Source organism: Anopheles coustani, chromosome 3 (assembly GCF_943734705.1).
Source record: "Anopheles coustani chromosome 3, idAnoCousDA_361_x.2, whole genome shotgun sequence".
In the NCBI taxonomy this organism is placed as follows: Eukaryota; Metazoa; Arthropoda; class Insecta; order Diptera; family Culicidae; genus Anopheles; species Anopheles coustani.
Genome location: NC_071288.1, coordinates 14086068 through 14107383, shown reverse-complemented (window position 1 = coordinate 14107383; position 21316 = coordinate 14086068). Strand labels below are relative to the sequence as shown.

The following is a 21316-nucleotide window of genomic DNA, read 5'->3' as shown; positions in this document are numbered from 1 at the left end:
ACACTTACCCCTACATACACACGGTATGCCACAGAAGCGCTAGCAGTCGATCGCTTCAGCATCCCGATCGGCAGTTCGACGCCGTACGAACGCGAGGAAAAACCCCCGAACGCGCGCACACGCGAACACGCCAGTTCCCGAGGCCAGTTTTCCGCGACGGTAGCCGACGATTTTTCCCCGGGGCCTCGAGTGGTGGTTATTATAATTTTATTGTGCGATCATCATCAGGCGGGCGCTTTCCCGCGGCGCTGCGGCCAATTTCCCGAACGATCCCTACCGTTTCGCGGCCGGAAAATCTTCCCGGCCAGTTGAAAGTTTAATTATTATTATTTTCCATCGCGCCGCACCACGACGGCTGTGTATTGCGTGCCAGTGTCTTGTGCTCTTTAGGTGAGGTGAGGTTGCTGGTGGAGTGGAAAAACAAGGAAAAACCTTTGCCCGGATAACGCACCCTGGGAGGTAGTTTTTGGAGTCAAACGACGAAGCACAAACAAAGCTAGCGTTTGCTCTTTGGAAAAAGAGATTATTTCTACCACGAGATCTCCTAATTTTTCGCAAGTGCCAACGGCGTTCTGCCGGTGGGAAAACTGTTGTTTAGGCGCACGTCCTCGAAGCAATAAAATAAAGAGGAAACCGGTTCCTCCCCGCGGGAGTGTGAATAAAGCTTCACTCGACCTTTGTCTGTCGTTGGTCGCGAGCCGGCTGGTGACAGAAGAAGTGCGATATGAAGGGGTGTGAATTATCAGCGAACGGTGCCGATTAGTGAAAATGGTGGAAGGTGTGAAAATTGTCTGTGGAAACGCTGTTTCGTAGCAAGCAAACGGAAAAGCCGTACCACAACTGAGTCTCGTTGATCGAATACCAAGTTTGTCTAAGTAATTTACATGATTTTTGAGTGTTTCATATTCAAGTGGTGTTTCCTTCATTTGAATCCTGCAAGCCGAATTGACGAGCATAGTGTTAACGAAAGTGTGCGCATGTGTTGATGCTGAATAACTGAAGTGAAAGTGCGTTTTCCATCGATCGAACCATGATGCACCATCTGGATTTTTCCAACGGTCACCGGCACGGCGACGGCATGGTCGGCATGTCCGGTGGGCCGCCGGGTGCGATGCTGCACGAGTCGTTCTCGAGCCTGGTCGGGACGGTTCCGACGACGGCCGACCTGAACGGGGCGGACTTTCTGCACCACTACGGGCCGACGGTCGACTATTGGAACCCGGTGGCGTACAAGAACGGCACCAACCCGATGAAGGCGATGGAAGGTAATAAAAGGGATATATTGAATTCATTTCTATGTTATACATAGTTTCATTTTTAGTAAAGAGCGTATCACCCCATTGTGTCTAAGAAACATTTAGTTAATCTAAATTTATTTTCGATAAAACCGCAATTGACACATTCAAAATTGAGTTACCGAGTTGAAGTACGAGAAAATAATTGATTCCCCAAACTTTTGTGAACTATGTTAACCAAAGAGAGAAGAACAAAATAAAATTAGATAAATTTGATTGTTGATATGAGTTATCAAATGTAATAACAAATCCCATAATTCCAATTGCTGTTAACTATATCAATACTAGCATTTATTATTTAGTCTTCACCCAACTTTCTCAAACCACTTTTATAAAACAAAAAACGTTCAAACTAGTCCAATCAAAGTCACGCTGTGATTAAGTGGTTTTAATTAGATCGTTTATACACCACCGTTCCATACACCAACTTGAGCCGTGATGCAACAGTGTCATGTAAATATGCAAAAATGATGGACGTGTAACACCGCACTACCGTGTTGGATTGCGAAAAGGACCAACACAACATTCCACCGTCAGAAGCGATCAGGATTCTTTCTCCTTTCGAGCAGCGCAACATCGTTTGCTGCAGCATTTAATTAATAGAGTCATCATTTGGGCCAGAGTGGGGTGCCTTTTCCACATTTCCCCACGGCGTTTAGTTCCCTTAACATCTAATAATCTCCTTAATTAGAGCAAGAGCGTATTTAAAAAAACGCAGAAAAAAAGAGAAGACGAATGCCAATGAAAAACTCACCCGAGAAGCGAACGATTTATCAAGCCGGCGGTGAAAAACGGCCACGGGAAAACCCTGCGGTGACGGTTGGCGATGATTTAGCGTATGAATTAATTATGATGTCAACTTTGGGTATGCGCCGGAATGCCGGGGGTCCGAAAGGGTTGCCTTTTTTCGGTTTTATTTGACCCTTGTTGTCTCGGCCTGTTCCGTCGCGCTCGATCGGTCATGTTTACAAACTTTATATCCAGAGATCCTGTTGTGACTTCAGGATAAAATGTGTCTGTTTCCATATTCCATTTCCATTTCCTTCAGAGAGACTGGACCATTGGAAAACAACTTTTCGGGTGGGATTACCTTTTCGTTGTTGAATACTGTTGAAAAACGTTTGGCTAAAATTTTCCAGAACTCTGAATTGATGACCGTCCGATCCATAATTTCGGGGAAATTGATTAATTTTTTGATAACTTTTTTATGATAACTGGCTTATCGAGACTTTGGATTTAACCTATGTACTGGACAAGGGGTTCTTATAGCCTGCTTTGCCTTTGTTTACCGTTTTCCAACAGTATCGTCGTGTGAAAACAAAAATTCAACAATCGAGATCAAGAAAGACCCCATAAGGGGGAAAAGTTTTTTGCTGCAACCTTCTTTGAAATTTTTTCAAGAGTTCATTAATGGAAATATTAATAAAATTAATACTAAAATCTCATAAAGGGCATTTCATCTCATTCTATGAGAAATAGATAAACCTAAAACACAAAAACGTACCAAGAGTACATTACTTTTCATCCCCGACAAAGCCAAAAAGAGTAATGTCCGACCAATGCTGTACTTATGCTAGCAAGACACGGCACGAAATACGATCGCCGGAGAGCAGAACCGAAGAATCGAAGTAACGTCTTCCAGACGGCAGACGAACAGAGAAAGGGCGATAACAAAGTCCCGGGGCAGCCCGCGGAGGCAACGGAACAACACAACTAATTACAACATAAATATTTGCTTTGGACATGACACTGTAAATTATGAGGCGACCCGACACGACCCCGGTTCGACCTACCAAAACCCGAACCAGAGCGCGCGGGAGAACGAAGTGAAAACGCAGCATCGGGTTGTTCTGGAAAAGAAATTTGCTGCGAACTTGGAAGATCGCTGGATGATCGGGAAAATCGTTTAATTATGTTTTCGAAACAGTTGGAATCTGCAAGAGCCGAATCCAGAAGCGATTTTCAAAAGAAAGAATCAAAATGTAAAAAAAATTGAATAAAATGAAGAAAAGTTCTTCGTTCTTTAGTGCAACAATTTTGATGCGATTTCTGTGGAGATCAGCTCAACGCTGCCGGATCATTGAGGCAGGGTCATCCACCTTTGGCAGGCGGTCGACCACCGAGGGATGACCGTTTTGCTGAGTTTCTGGCCACAAATCAGACTCGAAGATGAGCATTGCAATCGTTACACGCTCGTTTGTTGCGCTCCCGGTTGCGCCGGACGACGCGGTGTTGAAAGGTGTCCATAACACACAACATTTACTCGCCCTCGGACATCATCAACACCGGCACGGGGGTGGTGGACGGGATGGTTGAATTGCGCCATCATCGGTACGCTGACATCTTTTGGCACAAGGCACGCGCCTCGCACCATCCGTCCAGGGAAGGCCTGGAGGGCCTGTGTACGTCATCATCTTCGGCAGTTGGGGGGAAAACAATGTAGCCCGAATGATGTGGAGCGTTTTTCTTGCCACCCCCGGGGGCGCATCAATATTGATCCAGGCAGACCAAGGAAAATAATCAACCAAGCCGACCTGTCCTCCTGGCGCTCAGGAGTGTTCCGCTCGGAAGGTTTCAATTCCGCACCAAACCTACAAACTGCACGTTTATTTGCTCGCCGCGATGAAACCTTTGGCTAAGAGAATAATCAACAAATCGTAAGAGGTCTGGACGATAGTTATTATGAAGAAGCCGGAACCTATTACAGCAGTTCATACACCATTTTAGGAAGCAATGGAGTATCACTTTGTAGCTATCACTTTCATTTTCAACCACAAAAACTACTTGTATATTATGAGACTTTATAGTGCATTATAAAGATTGAATATTCGGCTAAAATGGAAGAATAGTTGGAAATGTTTTATAATAGAAGATAGATACTTCTTTTAGTCTCCGCTTCTTCTAGGGGGTCCGCGACAGCCGAGCGGTAGCGCCGGTTAGAAAAATCTGCCCATGAGCGCCGGGGCTCACCACCTCGACGACGTTGGTTCGAATCCCAACCGAGACCGGACCCTCCCCTGTACGAGAGGACTGACTATCCACGTACAACAGGGAAACAAGTCTCGTAAGCCCTTAACAGGCAGGCATGACCAAGAGGTCGTTACGCCAAGAAGAAGAAGAAGATACTTCTTTTAGTATAAGTCTAGAATTATAGATACTTCTTTTAGTATAAGTCTTTTGCAAGCGAGTGCTCAATTATTTTCAACGGTTTACAGGTACCTGTACTAATCGTAATTTGTAATACTGTTTTGCTCTAACTAGTTCTTAATTGTTTCACTTATAAGTCCTATATAATATTCAACAATCAACAGCAAACCAATCCCCAGGATGGAAAGAGGAAGAGATTTATATCTTGTTAATTTTAAATGATTGCATTCGCTCGACCGAACGACACTTGAACATAAATCGTGCAGAACTAATTGTCAATTTGGAAAACTCAAAGTGAAAACCCGCCACAAGTCAGGGAGCACGTGAAAGGGCCGGGGAGGGGGCCGAGGATCGGTTGCATGCGCGCGGGTTGTCATTCACGATCGAGTTGCACGAGTTCGCATTTCATTCACACTTCGATCGAGGCGTGATGCAAACTGCACCGTGCATGACACTCGTTGGGAAGGGGCAACAAAAAGCAATGAAAATAAAAGGAAAAGCCAACCCGTCACCATCGTCGTCGTCGTCGAGATTTATGAGTGTGTGTTTTGGGTCGATTCGCAAAGCGATGCGTGCTTGCTTTGATGCTTGGTTACTAGGCAACACTTCCGAGACCTGCTGCGATCGGTACCATTGACACAGCAGGGAAAAAGAGCATGGAAATTGAAGACATTTCCAACTACAGCTTCAAAGGCACCCAGCATTTCTTTGTCACGAGGTCTATTCTTTCCCGAACAGTTTGATTGATGATCGCCCTGCGCCAGTACCCAACTAATTCGATGAAATTGTTTGCATTCCAGTATTATGTTCCAGACCTTTTGAAAGGAACGGAGAAGCTGGTTTGAACCCAGCATAAGAACATGTGTTTTGGACGGGGTGGGAAACTTACTGAAGAAAACCAAGAATATCGTCAGGGAAAAGCGAATGTTCAATACTGAAATATTATCTTTTCTAATGATGATAATTTCTTCAGAAATAAATCAAATAATTCGAAGAAAATCTGTGTCAGCTGTGTGAAGTACGATTCAGATATAACGAATGATGGGTGATAATGATTTTGTAAAGGGAAATCATAACTTAGAAATCGAATCATAATTTATCTTATCTATATCTAGTGTCCAATCTTTGAAAAAAAAGAAAGAAGAAAAGAAAATAATCAGCATTTTGAACCTACCAATAAAAGATTAGCAGTTTTCAACTTAACCATTTTTATAATATCTTAATTTACACATTTTCTTCGTTCAACAGCTCAGATTAGTTATTTAACATGAGATCATTTTATTTTTCTGACTTTTTAACTAGCATTTCGTGGTCTGTTTTGTCTTCCAAAAATAACCCACTACATGTTTCGGCTGTACAATTCTGCAAACCAAACAATAAAGACGCCGCCTACATAAGCTCCCGAATGGTTCCGTGTTCCGCGATGTTTCCGCAAAAGTGCAAGACTCTTAGAATAATTTAAGACCCACGAAAAGCGCGCAGCGACATTCCGGGAAAACCCATAAACTATTGCGCCGAAAATTGCCTCGCCGCCGTAGAGCCGTTGAGGTCTCCGCCGGTTCCGAGCCCGATACTCGGAAAGATCATCTTCAGCCGCTACCTCGTGTGCCAAAGCAGAAATTATTACCGGGCCAGCTATTACGGGATTTTCGTGGGTTTATTTTTTCCCGCTGCCCCTGTTCAGCTCTTTCCTACCGGCTTTTTTGACGCGTATCGCGGAAGCCGACTTATGGCTTTCAAGAGTCAAAATTTTATGATCTGTGAAAAATGTTCGATGATTGCTTAATGTTGGAGCGCAGTTTTTCGCCTTCGCGTACCCAAACGTCGAGGGAGGGTTCTTTTCCGTCAACGAGGGACTCATGCTTTCTTTCCACTTTTATTTAAGTTTCCCACCAGACCCCCGATTCCTGCCCTTTTTTTCCTCCGTCGGCGGGGGCCTTTTTGGGGTTGCGTCTAGACCCGTTCCGACGCGTTGTTCGATTTGCGCACAATTTACGGCCCCTGGTAAAAGGTGCTCACGTGCACATTGCTGAGGAGATTTTTCGGCAACACTTTGTCCCCCACCTCTTTCGAAAAAACGTTATGATTTATCCGGAAAATGTTTGTCGGGTCATAAATGGGTAATGTGCAGTTCCTGGAGGTGGGTATCGTTATTTTTAAACCGTGTGCGGTTGAGTCAGGCCGAATGCGTAAAATCGTTTCGCAAAAAGGTTTCGGTTGGATGGAACACTTTACCCCAACATTTTATTTATCTAATTCCCCACTGATCCGAGCGTCAACTGGCCTCGACCTCGAGAAGATAAGAATCGCTTGCCTCACAAGAAATTCCTGCCCCCATGAATGTACTTGCCCTCTAAGAATAGTGACGACTAACCAACAGCACCTAAATTCTTGTTTCTTTCTCGCCGTTCGTACAGCTTGCCTCCAGAATGCCAACAAGGGCCAGTACAACCCGCTGGAGCAGGTCGAACAGCTCAGTATCAGCTGTGACAGCGAGTCCCAGAATGCCTCGCCATTGCAGAACGGTAACCACTGCCTGCAGGCCTCGGTCCAGGGTTCGGCGACCCTCAACGGACTGAACGGGCTCAATCTGGGCGTACTGAACAACAACAACACGATCAGCAGCAACAAAAACCTGCTGGAATCGCGCAACCAGGCGAAGGGACAGCAACGAGCCTCCGGCGAGTCGAGATCCAGAGTGACCAGATCCAGGAGGACGGCTGTCGTAACCAGTAATGCTGCGGATGAGTGTTCGCCTGCGGAGGAAGATAACGATGAGCGGACAGGTACGGATCAGGATGAGTGCACCAGGACCGACGAAGAGGACGTCGGTGGAAGTGATGAAGATACCGGTGGTGGTGGTGGTGGTGGTGTCGGTGGTGGTAGAAGAGAGTCAATCATACAAAATGGTAGCAACGGACATAGGACGTCCACGAAGCACTCGCTCGTGGCGCCCTCATCGGCGGCGCTCGGAAACAACAACAAGAAGGGACAGCCCGAGGCGGATAAGCCTTATCATGCGTCGCTGGCATCGGCCGTGGTTACCCTCGAGGGCAAGCACTTGTGGGACAAGTTCCACGAGCAGGGCACGGAGATGATAGTCACCAAGGCGGGCCGCCGCATGTTTCCGACCTTTCAGGTGAAGGTGGTCGGACTGGACCTGGCGGCGGAGTACCTCATGATCATGGACTTTGTGCCGCTGGACGATAAGCGCTATCGATACGCGTTCCACACGTAAGGCGCCGCTTGGGGGAGGGGGACTGGGAACGAACGTCACCCCCTGGATGCACTTCGTTGTTGGGAGCATGTGGCATGGATTACTAACCCCGCCTTTAATCACCACATGATGCTATGATATAATCGCTGGGCGGTGCCTCATTACATATCGGTTCTGGATAGGTTTCATCATGAAACTGTTAACATTTCGACTGGGTCATTGACTGTAGGCTAGAATATAAGCCAAAGTATATCAGATTTAATTTGGAAGTAACCACAAAACTAACGAACAGCAAGAGCTTGATTGAAATATAGGGGTTACAAATATCTGAGATGACTAACCTCAAAATTTTGGATATTCAAATATAACCAGCATGTTGTGTAATCTTACTCAGTATAGATCAGAGTTAAATTTATCCTGCTTTATCAATGATAACGTTTCCATGTTGCAGCTCGAGCTGGGTCGTAGCTGGTAAAGCCGATCCCATCTCACCGCCGCGCATCAGCGTCCATCCCGACTCTCCGGCCACCGGCGCTACCTGGATGAAGCAGACAATTTCGTTCGATAAGCTCAAGCTCACCAACAACCAGCTAGACGATAACGGACACGTAAGTGACGCGAATATTTGTGTGGACATAAAACCCGCCGGTGGATAAGTGACGCGCACGTTGTTTACTCCAACTCCAACAGATCATCCTCAACTCGATGCATCGCTATCAACCACGGCTGCACGTCTGCTACTACACGCGTAACGGTGTTAAGGACGAAAAGGATAGCCAAACGCACCGGACGTTCGTCTTCCCGGAGACCTCCTTCACGGCCGTCACGGCCTACCAGAACCAGCGGGTAGGTACTCCAAGTCGGCAGGATCACCGACAGGGTACTCGTTCTAGCGCATAAACACGCGGGTTTGTCTCAGTATGTCGCAGCGTGCCAAAGGGGCTCATATGGGTGCAGCCTCAGCGGAGCGAAGACCCTCGGTAGTATATTCATATGGCCATGCGCGAATGTTTACGCTCCAACCGTGCGGAGATTCCAGGGCACTGTGCGGCACACTGGGAAGCATTCCAGCTTCCTTTTCCCATTACGCTGGAGCAAACAAACGATTAGGGAATCGGTCTGTTTAATGTTTATCTTTGCGCCTGGCCCTGGTGCTCCTTCATTTTTTCGTTGATTCCCAACACCACAGGTTTGCGTAGAGGAAGGCCTCGGAGTGGCGCATGATCGAGTAATTATTGATGTGAAACACTGTTGCATCGCGGAACAGACTGGGCGGCTCAGGAGGTCCCGAAGGCCGAACGGACGTCACTCGGTCTGGAGCATAAGCATAGTGTTGTTTTTGTTTGGAAGGAAAATACTTCGGCTTCACTTGTAAAGTTAAAAATTGAATCAAAGTTATATCCCAATAAATGCAAATGTTAAAAAGACACTCTATATTAACGGTCAATTCAAAGATAAAATAATCCAAATATTGATGTTTATTATTAAGTTTAGTTTGAACGGCCAGGCAAAATATTGATGTTTACTTGCATACCAATACAGCAACCATTTCTGCAGCAGATAGAAAAAAAATAGCTACTCCCATTCATTACGGAGACCCTGACAATTCAAATTAGCTCGTTCGCGCGCAAAACATGCGAACGCCACGCAATCATCCTGCGTTTATTCGGTTATAAAACTTTGTAGCATTGCAAACGATCAGTAAATCACCGACGAATGTTCCCAGAGGGTGTACTGGGAACGGTTCTACCCGCGGCATGTTAAACCGGGTCCGTGATCATCGTGATCGTAAATTCTAAAACACGCCTAAATCATAAAAACCTGTACGCCGAGAGATCGCGCCGGAAAACAAGCGCAACCGCGAAGACCAAACCCTTGTGGTTTGGTGAGTTCGTCGTGTCACAACGTGAGGGAAAGAAAGAAGAACGAATCGAAAGTTAAAACCTGCATTCGGTAGCCGGGAGCAATCCGGACGAGAATCCTCAACGATTAAAAGTAATGAATGGGTTTAAATATTTTGACAGATATTACAAAGTAGAGAAGATATATTGAAGTGAAACGAAGGAGAAGGAGGGCTATAAAGTGTCGCAGTGGATTGTTTGGTGCGTGCATCAAACGTCGAGAGAGAAGGCGTACAAGAACGCGTTGGAAATGGGAGTCAAAATTTCATGTCAGGGCGATAAATTTCCTTTCTTTCTTTTTTGAGAGGGGAAATCGTACCCTGAGGAGTGTCATAATTGGTTTCCAACCGCACAAATAAATAAGTGCCACCCGGTTGAATGAAGCTGTTGTGGGTTTGTGGAGATTGAAAAGTATGTTACTAATTTCGAGAACGAGAAAAAGACGGGTGGATATTATTTAATTTCGTGTGTTCTTTTCTGCATTCCACACACAGGTTACGCAGCTCAAAATCGTCAGCAATCCGTTCGCCAAAGGCTTCCGGGATAATGAAACCAACGAAGAGTAAGTAACAGACACAATTTATTGATACTAGATCGTACTTAATGATTGTTATTTTTCCCGCCTACGAAATCATTCATCAAAGAACTAGCCTATAAATTAACACCTGTATTCAAAGATGTCAGCTTACTGTCGCGCTTCAGAATATCTTCTTCACTTCACGACAATGTCCCCCTTTACGGCAAACGCCAGCCACTTCTTCTACCGGAACGCCTCCACTTCCACACGGTGACGTTAGGAGTTTCTGTTATTGTTTTCATGGGAAACAGAAAACAAACATCAGCCACTCCGATCTGCACCTCACGCGCAGGGTAGAAGTTTCTTTGGGTGAGCAATAAAAGTGCCACCGGTACGTCATCACATTCCCACGTCCCCGGGAAAATCTAGCCGTTCGTTACTTCGGAAGGCTAGAAGTCTAGCTACAGCACCTTCCCAGGGGGGTGTTTTCCGTGAAGAAAATAATTTTGCGCCCGTTTTCCCTCGGAGGGAGCGAAAAGGGCCGTGCAGTTTATTATTTGTCTTAATTTCATTAAATTTATTTATGTCCACAAAACCGTACTGTCGTGGCCTCGATTATAGACGATCACGGACGATGCGTTTATTATCGGTCTCTGTTGACTTCATTATGTTACGGGCCGATTTTTCCGAGACACCCAAAACCTGTCAGCAAAATCGTGCACGCAACCAAGGGTGTTAAGTTGATTAGCATTTAAATAGCCCTTAACAACTTGGGCTGCATCACTCGGTGTGGGCGATCTTCAGCGAAGATCATTTACTGAAGCAAACCGGGGTTTCCGCAAGGTGACGAACCTTAATACATTTAGTGAATGAAACCGGAAGGCCAGCACTATTACTATTCGGATGGCACAAAGGCCATGCAACCGAAAAACTACATCATTTACAAGGTTACTAAATGGTACCATCCTCTTCCTACCATACCGAACCGGCGTTACACTTCAATTCTATTGCCAAAAGTAAAAGAAGAAGTACGTCCAAGAGCATTTTTCACGTTCCGAACTGATCTGGCTGAACGGTGGAAAACAAAATTTATTCCAAATGATACCGTTAAATCGAATGATTATCGTATGTTTATTTTCCCAACCTCAACCTAGCACTGAGCTCCCGGTTTATGATCCAGTCTCCGTAACTCCCGTACTTGTTTAGGTAATCCATCTTGCTGGTGGAAGTTGAGGAATGCGATTAGGTACGGTCACACGAGACGAACCCTGCTCGAATTTGGACGCTCGGCGAACCTTTTCTTGAATGTGTTAGTGAATCGAGCAGAGTTCGCGAACCTTTTTCGAGCAGAAAAGGTTCACCGATTTTGGTGGATAGCACGAACCTTTGCCGCGAACCTTTTTGACGTTCCGTTCGATTTCCCCATTTGTTTACAATGCTTACTTTGATTTATTCTTACCAACTATCAATGAAACTACATCAAAGATTCGTTACGTGTGAACGCTATAAGGTTCGGCGAACCTTTTTTTGGCATTCGTTTGTAATAGTGTGCGAAAGGTTCGCCATCAAAGGTTCGTCTCGTGTGACCGTACCTATTGGATACTTCGGATGAGTAACGAAATTGTGGATCAATCAATTACTTCCAAGTTAATGTTTGGTTTGGTATTGGAAAATGAACCAATCGTACTCTACGACTCTTTCTATAAAAAAATACCCCTAAAGCATTATTCGAAGGGATAACCATAGTAACGTTTCTTGATCGAGAATACGTTACTATAGTTAACCGATGATGTAACGCCAATCTCTTCGATTAATGCTGCTCGGGAAGGATGGTTTCACCGGGATTAAATGTATCCAAATTCATAAGAACATCGTTTTGCTTTTTTCGAAAACAATCAACACACCCCCAATATGATCTCCCGAAGCCAGACACGTTTTAATGATGGGGAACGAAAATGCGTCCCAGCCATCCAGATGTGGCTGATCTGGTAGAAAAGAAAAAGGCTCATGTTAGTGAAACCGCAGAAAGACGATCGAACGGCAAACGGCAAGTGCGGCTTTCATCGATATTTTATTGGAAGCATAAATAAACACTCCTAATCATTGCATCAAACTTTTTTCCGCCCATCGAACGCGCGGTCGCTTTGTGAGTGTGGGTGTGTGTGCGTAGGGGTATCGAAGTGTATCATTTTCCCCCGAAAAGAGGAGGTTGTTGGAAAAATCCCTTGCCTCTTTTCTTTCCGTTGGGTGATTGCTCCAATTTAGGGTAAATCGAGTAAACAAATTTTGAGTGAGAAAAACCTTGAGAACACAAGCGGAAACCGGCAGGGCAGGGTCGAGAGGTAGGGAATGAAAATGATCGAAAGATCGTGGTGGTCAAAAAACACCACGCAATCACAATCGAGCACCCGCTCGAGCAGAGGGTAGAGGGAACATTTCGGAAAGCCAATAGTGTGTAAGAGGCCCATTTCCGTGTGTCGTTGCTGGTATGTTTTTCGCGTTATCGCGATCGACCTCATGTTTTATTTACATTTGAGTATGGGAGAGCCTTACTTTACAGGTCACCCTGCGACTTGTGGTAGATGACGACATCCTGGAAGTACACGTTCGGCACGGTGTAGAACACCTTCTCGTCGACCGGACGATCCAGTGGGTATCCGAGGGCGTAGCCGTCCATATAGCGGGCGCCGGATCCAACGCCACACGACAGCACCGGATCGAAACCGGTGAACAGTGGCACCTTGGGTTCGACGAACGGCGACACGACCACGAACAGCTGGAACGGCATGCCACCCTTCTTGCCCTTGGGCAACATCAGGCGGTTCGGGAAGCCACAGTGCGCCTCGGACATGTCGAGCGGGAACTTCTCGTCACCCTTGTAGCCGGCCATCACCTTGCGGTACAGCTCGTAGAAGCTGGTGCGATCCTTGACGTAGCCGTTGAAGCTGACCGAGCTACGCGTGACCACATTCTTGCCAGCGGTCAACTCCTGCACGAAGTAGTCCAGCTCGTAGAAGTTCTCGCGGTTAGCGTTGAGCGTGTAGAGTCCACCGTACTCGTCGTACTTGGGGCCAAGGAACACACGAACCACCGACTTACCAGGCTTCTCCGCGGTCAGACTGATATTGTAGGTGAACGGCTTGTGGTTGAGACGCACGGTGCTCGCCTTGATGACCACCGGGTCCGGTTTATACTCGATCTCGCCGAATCCGGTGTACTTGCCTTCCACGTACGGCTCCGGCTCGATGTCGATGGCGTTGGTGATGTCCACGTCGAAGTGATCGAAGAAGGTCTGCAGTTTGTCCACAACGACACCCTCGACTTTCACGCCCGGGAAGTACAGCTGCTCGTAGGTGTACGCTGGCAGGTGGTTCTTGAACTGGTAGTAGTAGCCTACGACGCGCTTGTAGATCTGGTAGAACACCGGATCACGCATGGCCGATTCGTAGTGCTCGAGTACGCTCGGGATGGCCTGATGGGGATCCACCGGCTCAATGGCCGCACCCATGATGATGCGGGCAAACATGGCGACATACTTGTAGAAACGGTGCTCACTGCTGTCCGGGTTCGCCTGGATCAGGTTGCCGAGGACATCAACCGACTCGGGAGTGCTCAGGTTCACCGTCTTGCCATCGGGCAGTACGAAGAAGCCCTGGTCGATAACGTCACGCAGACGCTTCTCGTAGTCCACAACCTGACGGATCGCACGGAAGTTCACCTCCTGATCAACATGGTAGTAGTTGTCACGGGCCGGGAAGCTGTGTCCATTGTAGTACTGCAGATCTGGGTAGTAACCGGTGGCGATCGGTTCCAAATACGAGAACTCCGGAATGTGGCCAAGTTCGTTCGACAAGCGCTCCAGGTAGTAACGGGCCAGGATCTGCTGGTGCTCGAACAGATACAGCTCACCGCGACGGTCCTTGTGTAGGCCAAACTTCTCTCCTCCAAGCCAGAACGGATAGTCGGTGTGAAGGTAGTAGTAGTAGGTGTTCAGTCCGACATCCTCGGTGAAGTAAGAGAGCTTCTGCTCGGCGTTGGTATGCACATACCACCCGGTGTAGTTGCTCGGGATGACGACGGTGTACACGCCATCAACCTTCTTCATGCCGAAGTAGCCCTGCATCTTGTACTGCTGCGCCTTCTGCACGACTTCGGTGTTGATGAAGTGGTACGGGCTGATCTCGTACGGTGCCGGAAGTACATACCCAGCCATATCAGGTCGGTGCGTAACAGCCACGGTCAGGGCGTACACGAACATACCCTCGTTGACGTGGTAACGAGCCCAGGCGGCCACCTTGTAGAACGTCTCCCAATCCTTGGCGTGGTACAGCACGTTGAACAGGGCGATGGCCTGCTCACGGTGCACCTCGTCGTACACGGAGAACACTTCACCCTTGGGAAGCAGACCATGCTCGTAGTACGCGTACAGCTTCTTTGCAAACGGTGCGGTCGGTTCGTGCTTGTACAGCTCGGCGCTATCCTTGAAGGCGAAGTTCTTGGCGTACGCCACCAGCTGCGGGTTCCAGTCCTTCTCGTACAGATGGCGGAACAGCAGCAGCAGATCCTCCTGCTTGTGTAGAAAATCCTTCTCGGCGTACTTCACCTGGCTCGAGCTCGGCACGAACGCCGCCGAAGCGAGCGCCAACGTAGCCGCCAGAACAAACACCGCTAGCGTCCTCATCGTTCCGTCTGTCAGACTGATGCCTTCTCCTCCGCCCGGTGCATTCTTTTATAGCCAACCCAAGGCTGCGGATTTGCATTGATAACGTCCCAGTGGTCTTCCCACGTAGGCCCGCCGTTTATCGCAGCATTCTCCCCAGCGCCGCCTTCTAGAACCCCGCACGAGAGATGACCTCTAGCAGTAGCTCAGCAAATCAGCTGCATTTTTGGATGCATTATCACCTTTGGCTGCATTCGTACTTTCGGTTGCGTGTTACCAGGTCTTGATTAGTTCGCTTTCGCGTAGTAGTGTTGGGGTGAGTTGAATACCCTCTAATGAACCATTACTATCGCTTCAGGAGATGCACGAGTCGTTGCAGGTATTAATAAAAGACCAAACATCAGCACAAGAGTACGGTTCAAAATAATTAGAGCTTGTTCTCTTACATTCGTATCATAAACGATCGTCTGTTGAGGATCTAACTTTCCGATGTTGTTGGAATATACCGTCTCAAACAAGATATGTCATTTTCTTGAATAACAACGACATTTCCTTTACATTTTTATTATTATCGTCTGGCATCGTTTGATCGACGAAGCAATTTGCAGAACATGAATGTTGATGTGAAAGTTGCAATATTTTAAACTCGATTGCTTTTTTCTCTTCGATAATGTGTTTAACTTCACCTGATCGCATAGAAATCACCAGAATGGAATAGGATATACCTGCTTTTCCTTCCTTCCAGAGATGTGTTTACCATCCACCGTAGAGTACAACATGCAATCGAACATTATAACTCACCTGCCTGCCGTCAGGGAACTCCTCACTTGCACCTAATAAATTCTCTGGCTCGTATTTTGTCCGAAAGACATCTCGAAACTATCGAATGCTAAGCCTGTTGCTAATCACGGTTGATTGCGGTTGACAGATTTCAAACAAATTAACAGCAACCATTAGCAAGATACCTTCACCTAATTCACCGGTACCTCGCACCTCTTGCCCTGCTACTATAGGCGAAGGCGAAGTGTTTTGGAGTAGTAAACAACGCCGGAACGCTGAACGCTCGGCAGAACGAATCCAAGGGGCGCAGAGGTACATCGCGAGTGTTGGGAGGATTTTAAACAATCCATAAGTTATGATTCGCCTCAGCTGGTCAACACGCGACCCTCCGCTGGAAAACCTCCGATCTCGCGCCCTCCCGAAAAGACCACGTGCGTTTTGGGAAATATGCTGCTTTCGGGAAATTCTACACTTTTTTCCCAGTAATGACTCCGCGCAGAGAATGGTTTGCCTCCTTTGTATTCCTCGTCAGGCTCTCGTGGGAAACATATTGCAATCTTCAAACGTCATTTCCGAACGAACCGCAGTAGGCAGAGACGGGAAAAAGGGGTTTAATAAGAGAGGTGGGCTGCAGCAAAAAGAACTTGGTTACTGGTTTATCGGAGCATCTTTTCGGAAAACACACGAAATTGGAGGTATTTTAATGGAAGACAAGATACTCCGGTGCAGGCTGTGGTAGGCGGTACGTGGGTGAGCATTTTAAACAAACCATAAATCATAATTCGTTCTATCGTTTGTTTACCGATGGCCTATCCGATCGCGGACTCACCACCATAAGATAATTTTCAACGATCTCGTTTTTTCCCCCAAAAATGGACGAAGCCCCGTTTCGGGGGTTGCCCAAGAAGAGCGAACTCGATTCGCTTTGGTCAGACATCAGGGCCATGCTATCCGGAGCTCTCGATTGCGATCCAGCGTGCATGGACGAGGCGCATATTGTTCGTCGGGAAGATCATGCGACCCATTGGGACGTTTTGGAAAGCGTCGATCGATTGGCGCTCGCCTAACACGTCGTTCGCATAAACGGAATTGAAGTGATACCGGGTCATATTGAATCAATTGAAGCGCTGCTACGGCACCTCAGGAAAGAACTTACAGCTACCATCATTACACCAGGCAATGACCGACGAAGATTTCGGTAAACAACGGCAGGGCGATGAATTTATTTTTCGAACAAAAATCAGCTCCATTCGGCAGATAAGCTCCACACGGCGCTAGCCAGACTGTCTGAGACGAGATAACGGCGTTCGGCATGGACGCCAGAGGGGTTGTGAGCATGAGAGGAAATCTTCACGCCAAATGGACGCATTCGACGATGTGTGTTTGTTGTTTTGCCTTTTACAATCAATCGAAAGAGACGATGCATCCGTCCGGTCGTGTTCGATATTGGCCGTATTTCATCGTGATTGTTCGTTTGAAGATGGTTTGTTAACTTGGTATTGGAGAACATGAAAAAAGGCCGTTCAAACATGAATTTGAAGTTTGAATGAAGAGCAACATCATATGTTAAGAGGATCAGACTCCGAATTTTAACCATGAGTAAATAAGATTGACAGAAACTAGAAAATTAAAAACACCAAGTTCTCTTTTTTGTTGTGTTATAGTCAAGTTTTGCTTAAGTCAATCTAAAGTTTAGTGGAAGACACTTAAATCACCAAATTCAAACTAATTTTATTAACGTAAACATCAGAACCAAAAACTATAAAATGAAGCAACTAATGGCTGTTTCTAAGCAACTAATTGCTTTTTTCTAACTATAGCTTGAAGCTTTAACACGCTTTTAATCAATAGACTACTTGCTATAATAATTCTTGCGATTAACGATCGAAACCATTGAAATGGTGTTGAAAAGAATAATTATTATTTTACTAATTGGGAATAAAATATCATGTTTAAAGCAACATCAAAATTGAAAAACGAAGTAGTCATAATATTTATAGAATAGAAGCCCGTGAAATAAATATTATCATACCAAATCAGCCGAACTAATTATCTATGAAACCGCAACCAACTAACCTAACAAATAATAATCGTACTTCGTGCATCTGTTGCATTAAAATGCTCTTCTTACGCTTTTGTTTTCCCATCTTTTTCTTCCCAATTGCAGCTCCCAGGAGCGATCAGCACCGGCCATAGGCGATCGGTTGAAAAATGAGCGTAGTTCCAGCTACAAGAGTAAGTCGGCGCGTAATGTAATGGAAAGCATACTTATTGTTTCGTTCCCATCCCTCCCCGAGTCAGCTTCCTCACAAACGAACGAACGAACTACCTATAAATACACGGCTCGTCCTCGGGCTCGATTGCGAGCGCGTCGACAGGAGGGAAAAATTTCCGCACAAACATAACATACTTGAGACAATTTTTATTGCTCTCCGAATGCGCATCAGTCGATGCATCGTTTCCTACGGGGAAAATTATTTCAGTTTCGTTTCGTTCGTTCGCGATGTTGTTGTAAAAACTGGCGTGGTTTTATTCCTTCCAACTTCTTCCAAGACGGGAAACTCATGTGGGTTGGGAGGAGAACAACAAAAGAGCACCGGAGAAAAAGGAAAATCCCCCGAAGAGAAAGCTAAGGATGCAACGAAATACAGCCCGGCCAGCTCGTACGGACCATTACTCCATCGAGTGATGAAAAGATGGTGCACATTTTACTTCACACCTCTTGTGGGTTTATTTTTTGTGGTTTGGTGTGTTAAGAATTTGCCGCCGAGCAGCAAAACGACGTTTGTCACCGGCTTTCGGTGGTGGAGGCGATGGGAGGGCACGTGCCAATTGACGCCTCGAGAGAGCGGAGGTTTCGTGTATCTCTTGAGGAACAGTCGAACCTGCATATGGTGGACTTTGCAACCAACCAAAAACATCAACTTTGCAATCTGCTTGTTGCGAATTCTTGGGGCTGTCTTCTACATTTTGCGTTGCACAGTTTCGATTGAACTTGCACATAAAAGTAGTGCATTTCATTTAATGGCATTTCCACGATGCACTTTTATTGCTTCAACTTTTATTGCAGTCTTAAAACCGGGCAAACGGGTTTCCGAGAGAGCAAGCTGCAGTCTGGTGCATTTTCTCGTTTCATTCATTCATGTCGCCGGTTTCATGATCATCTCCACTTAAGATCCTTTCAACACAAATTGCATTCACACCAACACTAACCGACTTGCCGTTCCTGCCTTCCTTTCCCTCTTCTGTTCTGCCCCCCTTTTCCCTTGCAGAGGATGGTGAAATGACTTCCCTGACATCGGGTGGCGCCGCTTCGTCATCACCCCGGACATCGTGCGCATCCTCGTCCTCGTTGAGCGCCCCCACTACCACCGCCTCCGTCTTGTCGCTGCACCAGCCCCCGCACCAGTCCTCGCTACACCACCTCCAGCACCACCTGCAGCATCTCCATCAGCCTCCGGGAGCCTCCGGGGGGAGCAATGGGTCGGCGGAAAGCCAACACCACCACCTCCTGCACCACCACCACCAAACGTCGCACCACCCTCACGCACAGCAGCAAGGGCATCTGCACCAACACCAGCAAGGCGTGCCCTCCTCGGGGCTGCTGACCGGAAGTGGATTAACTTCACTCGTTCCGGGCCACCATTCGCCGCTCAACTCACCAGCGTCATCCTCCGGCGGCACCTCCTCGCTTTCTCCGTACGGTCTTTCCCCTCACCACCACGTCAACGGCACCACCCCCTCGGGTTCCACCACCGGAAGCAACATGCTCGGCCAACCGTACGCGTCGGATGCGAGTGGATTCGGTCCAATCTACCACCACCATCACCATCACCACCACCACAACCCGCTCGGGACGAGCCCCGCGCCCTACATGGGCCATCATCCGGCCCCACCGGGTTCCTCTTCGGGCACCTCTTCTTCGTCCGCCTCCGCTTCCTCTTTCGCCGACAAGTACAAACAACTTTCCGGATCTCCTCCTCCTCCCCCGGCAGCTGTCCCGAGCACCCTCACCCCTCCCGGCGCCCCAACCTACACCGGCCACTACCAAGGATTCTACGCCACCGGAACCGGAATGGTCGCCACAAGCCACCACCATGCCATGGCGCACGGAGCGAGGGCCATCGCTTGCCGCGACCGACCGGAACACGCCTGGTATCCGTAAGAATTACACACACCCCATCAAAGGATGGCCGTTTGTAAATAAATTGTACTTTGAGGATGTCATTGGAAGGAGTTGTAGTGCGGACACGACGAAGCACAGGATGGAAGTAAGGAAAAAGGTATTAAACGGAAGAAATCGAGAGGGGTTTGGGGGAAATTGTCACGAATATTTATTAAGTACATCGATTAACGAATAAAAATTTTGAAAATAAACATTACTGTAATATAACAAACGAAAAACATCTAATTTACTGGACGAAATATTTTTAAGCCATTCTGAAAATATCACCAATAAATTCAGCATGAAATTAAGGATGTTAACTAAAAAAACACGGTTATCACCTGTTCGAGTATCTAAAAACGAGCATCAGCAAAGCATAACAATTGAAATGTGTGTTATGTTACTTACTACATGAACCGAACGATAAGGTTTAGAAGGAGATGTTCCGTGTTTTCAGACAATAATCATAAAATTTTATTCGAAAGGAAAAATACATGATTGAACTACTGAATATCTGTTGATATGATTGTCCCACATGTGTCTTTTATTTTAAACACATTTTACCACATGGCGGTCTGACATGATAATAAAAAGCAGAAATATCCTTCCAAATCGTCCCACTTTCCACTGATATCGTCTCAAAGGAAAAGAGGAGCGAAACGAAAACATTGAAACCCGGTAGCGTCACATTAAAATTTATTACACCAGCATCCGGGAAGTACATTACCGAGCGAGCCAAAAGCAAAAGTATTATTTATTTCGCTCGACGCAAACGAAAAAGGCGACATCCCAAACAACGGATGATCAGAGAAGATCGTTCGGACGAGTCGAGGAAAAGCCTTGCCTGAGCAGCGTTTGCCTCGAAAAGTGCCAACAGTATTTTTAGAAAAACGTCCCAACACCGAAACAACATGAAAGTGCAACATCGTCACCGTTAAAACCCGGAATCCGATAAAACGCTCCCAATGAAGGAGGTGTGAAAAACGGGGTCATAATTATAGAAATTTATTTTCCAATAAATTCAGGCGCACTTCCCGCGGGTCGCAGCAAGCTGGGGTTTTTTTTCGTTCGATTTCAAGGTTCTTCTGCACGCCTTCTGCGTCGGTTGCGGGCTTCCGGACGATGGACCCCCGATGGGCCGCCGGGATATGTCCGTCGACACCTTGCGGGACCCCGATGTGGCGGAGAAAGGTCACCCGGAATCGATCCCCGAACCCGACCTCGAGGCCGCTGTGTTTGTTATGGAAATCGCTAGTGGGGGGAAAGAAGGAGAAAGAAGATCAATCCGTCAATGCCCGGAAGATGCACAAACGCCTAACGATCGTTTGTCGTGACATGCTGCGTTTTCCCTTAACGCCCTACAAAGTTAATGCATCCCGTTTCGAAGAAAGTGGAAAGGACTAGCGAGAAGAAGAGATAAAGATGCAAACGAAACGGAGGAAAAACACACAAACAAAACTCGCGTTGAAGGCAGCATAATTTATGCTCTATTTTGACACTTTTATTCGGACCATTTGTCACGAAGGTCCGCGCAGATGTGGAAGGCAGATCGCTTCGTGCCCGCCATTAGTGGGTTTTCGCTTTCCTGGGAAAGCGATCCGCACGGAAAAACGATGATCATAGCCTCTCGATCG

General features: G+C 46.9%; 2 protein-coding genes across 2 annotated transcripts; one reads left to right on the top strand and one right to left on the bottom strand.

Moving 5' to 3' along the window:
- Positions 1 to 1030: 1030 nt before the first annotated feature.
- On the top strand, positions 1031 to 19682 carry LOC131271596 (T-box transcription factor TBX5). Its single transcript, XM_058273082.1, has 8 exons — positions 1031 to 1265; positions 6860 to 7676; positions 8111 to 8267; positions 8350 to 8505; positions 10055 to 10122; positions 17685 to 17752; positions 18790 to 19401; positions 19456 to 19682. Exons 1-8 carry the CDS (start codon positions 1031 to 1033, stop codon positions 19680 to 19682), a joined length of 2340 nt encoding a protein of 779 aa, XP_058129065.1.
- On the bottom strand, positions 12632 to 14758 carry LOC131271597 (hexamerin-1.1-like). The gene has a single exon (XM_058273083.1). The coding sequence runs from the start codon at positions 14756 to 14758 to the stop codon at positions 12632 to 12634; it is 2127 nt and encodes a 708-aa protein (XP_058129066.1).
- Positions 19683 to 21316: the final 1634 nt, after the last annotated feature.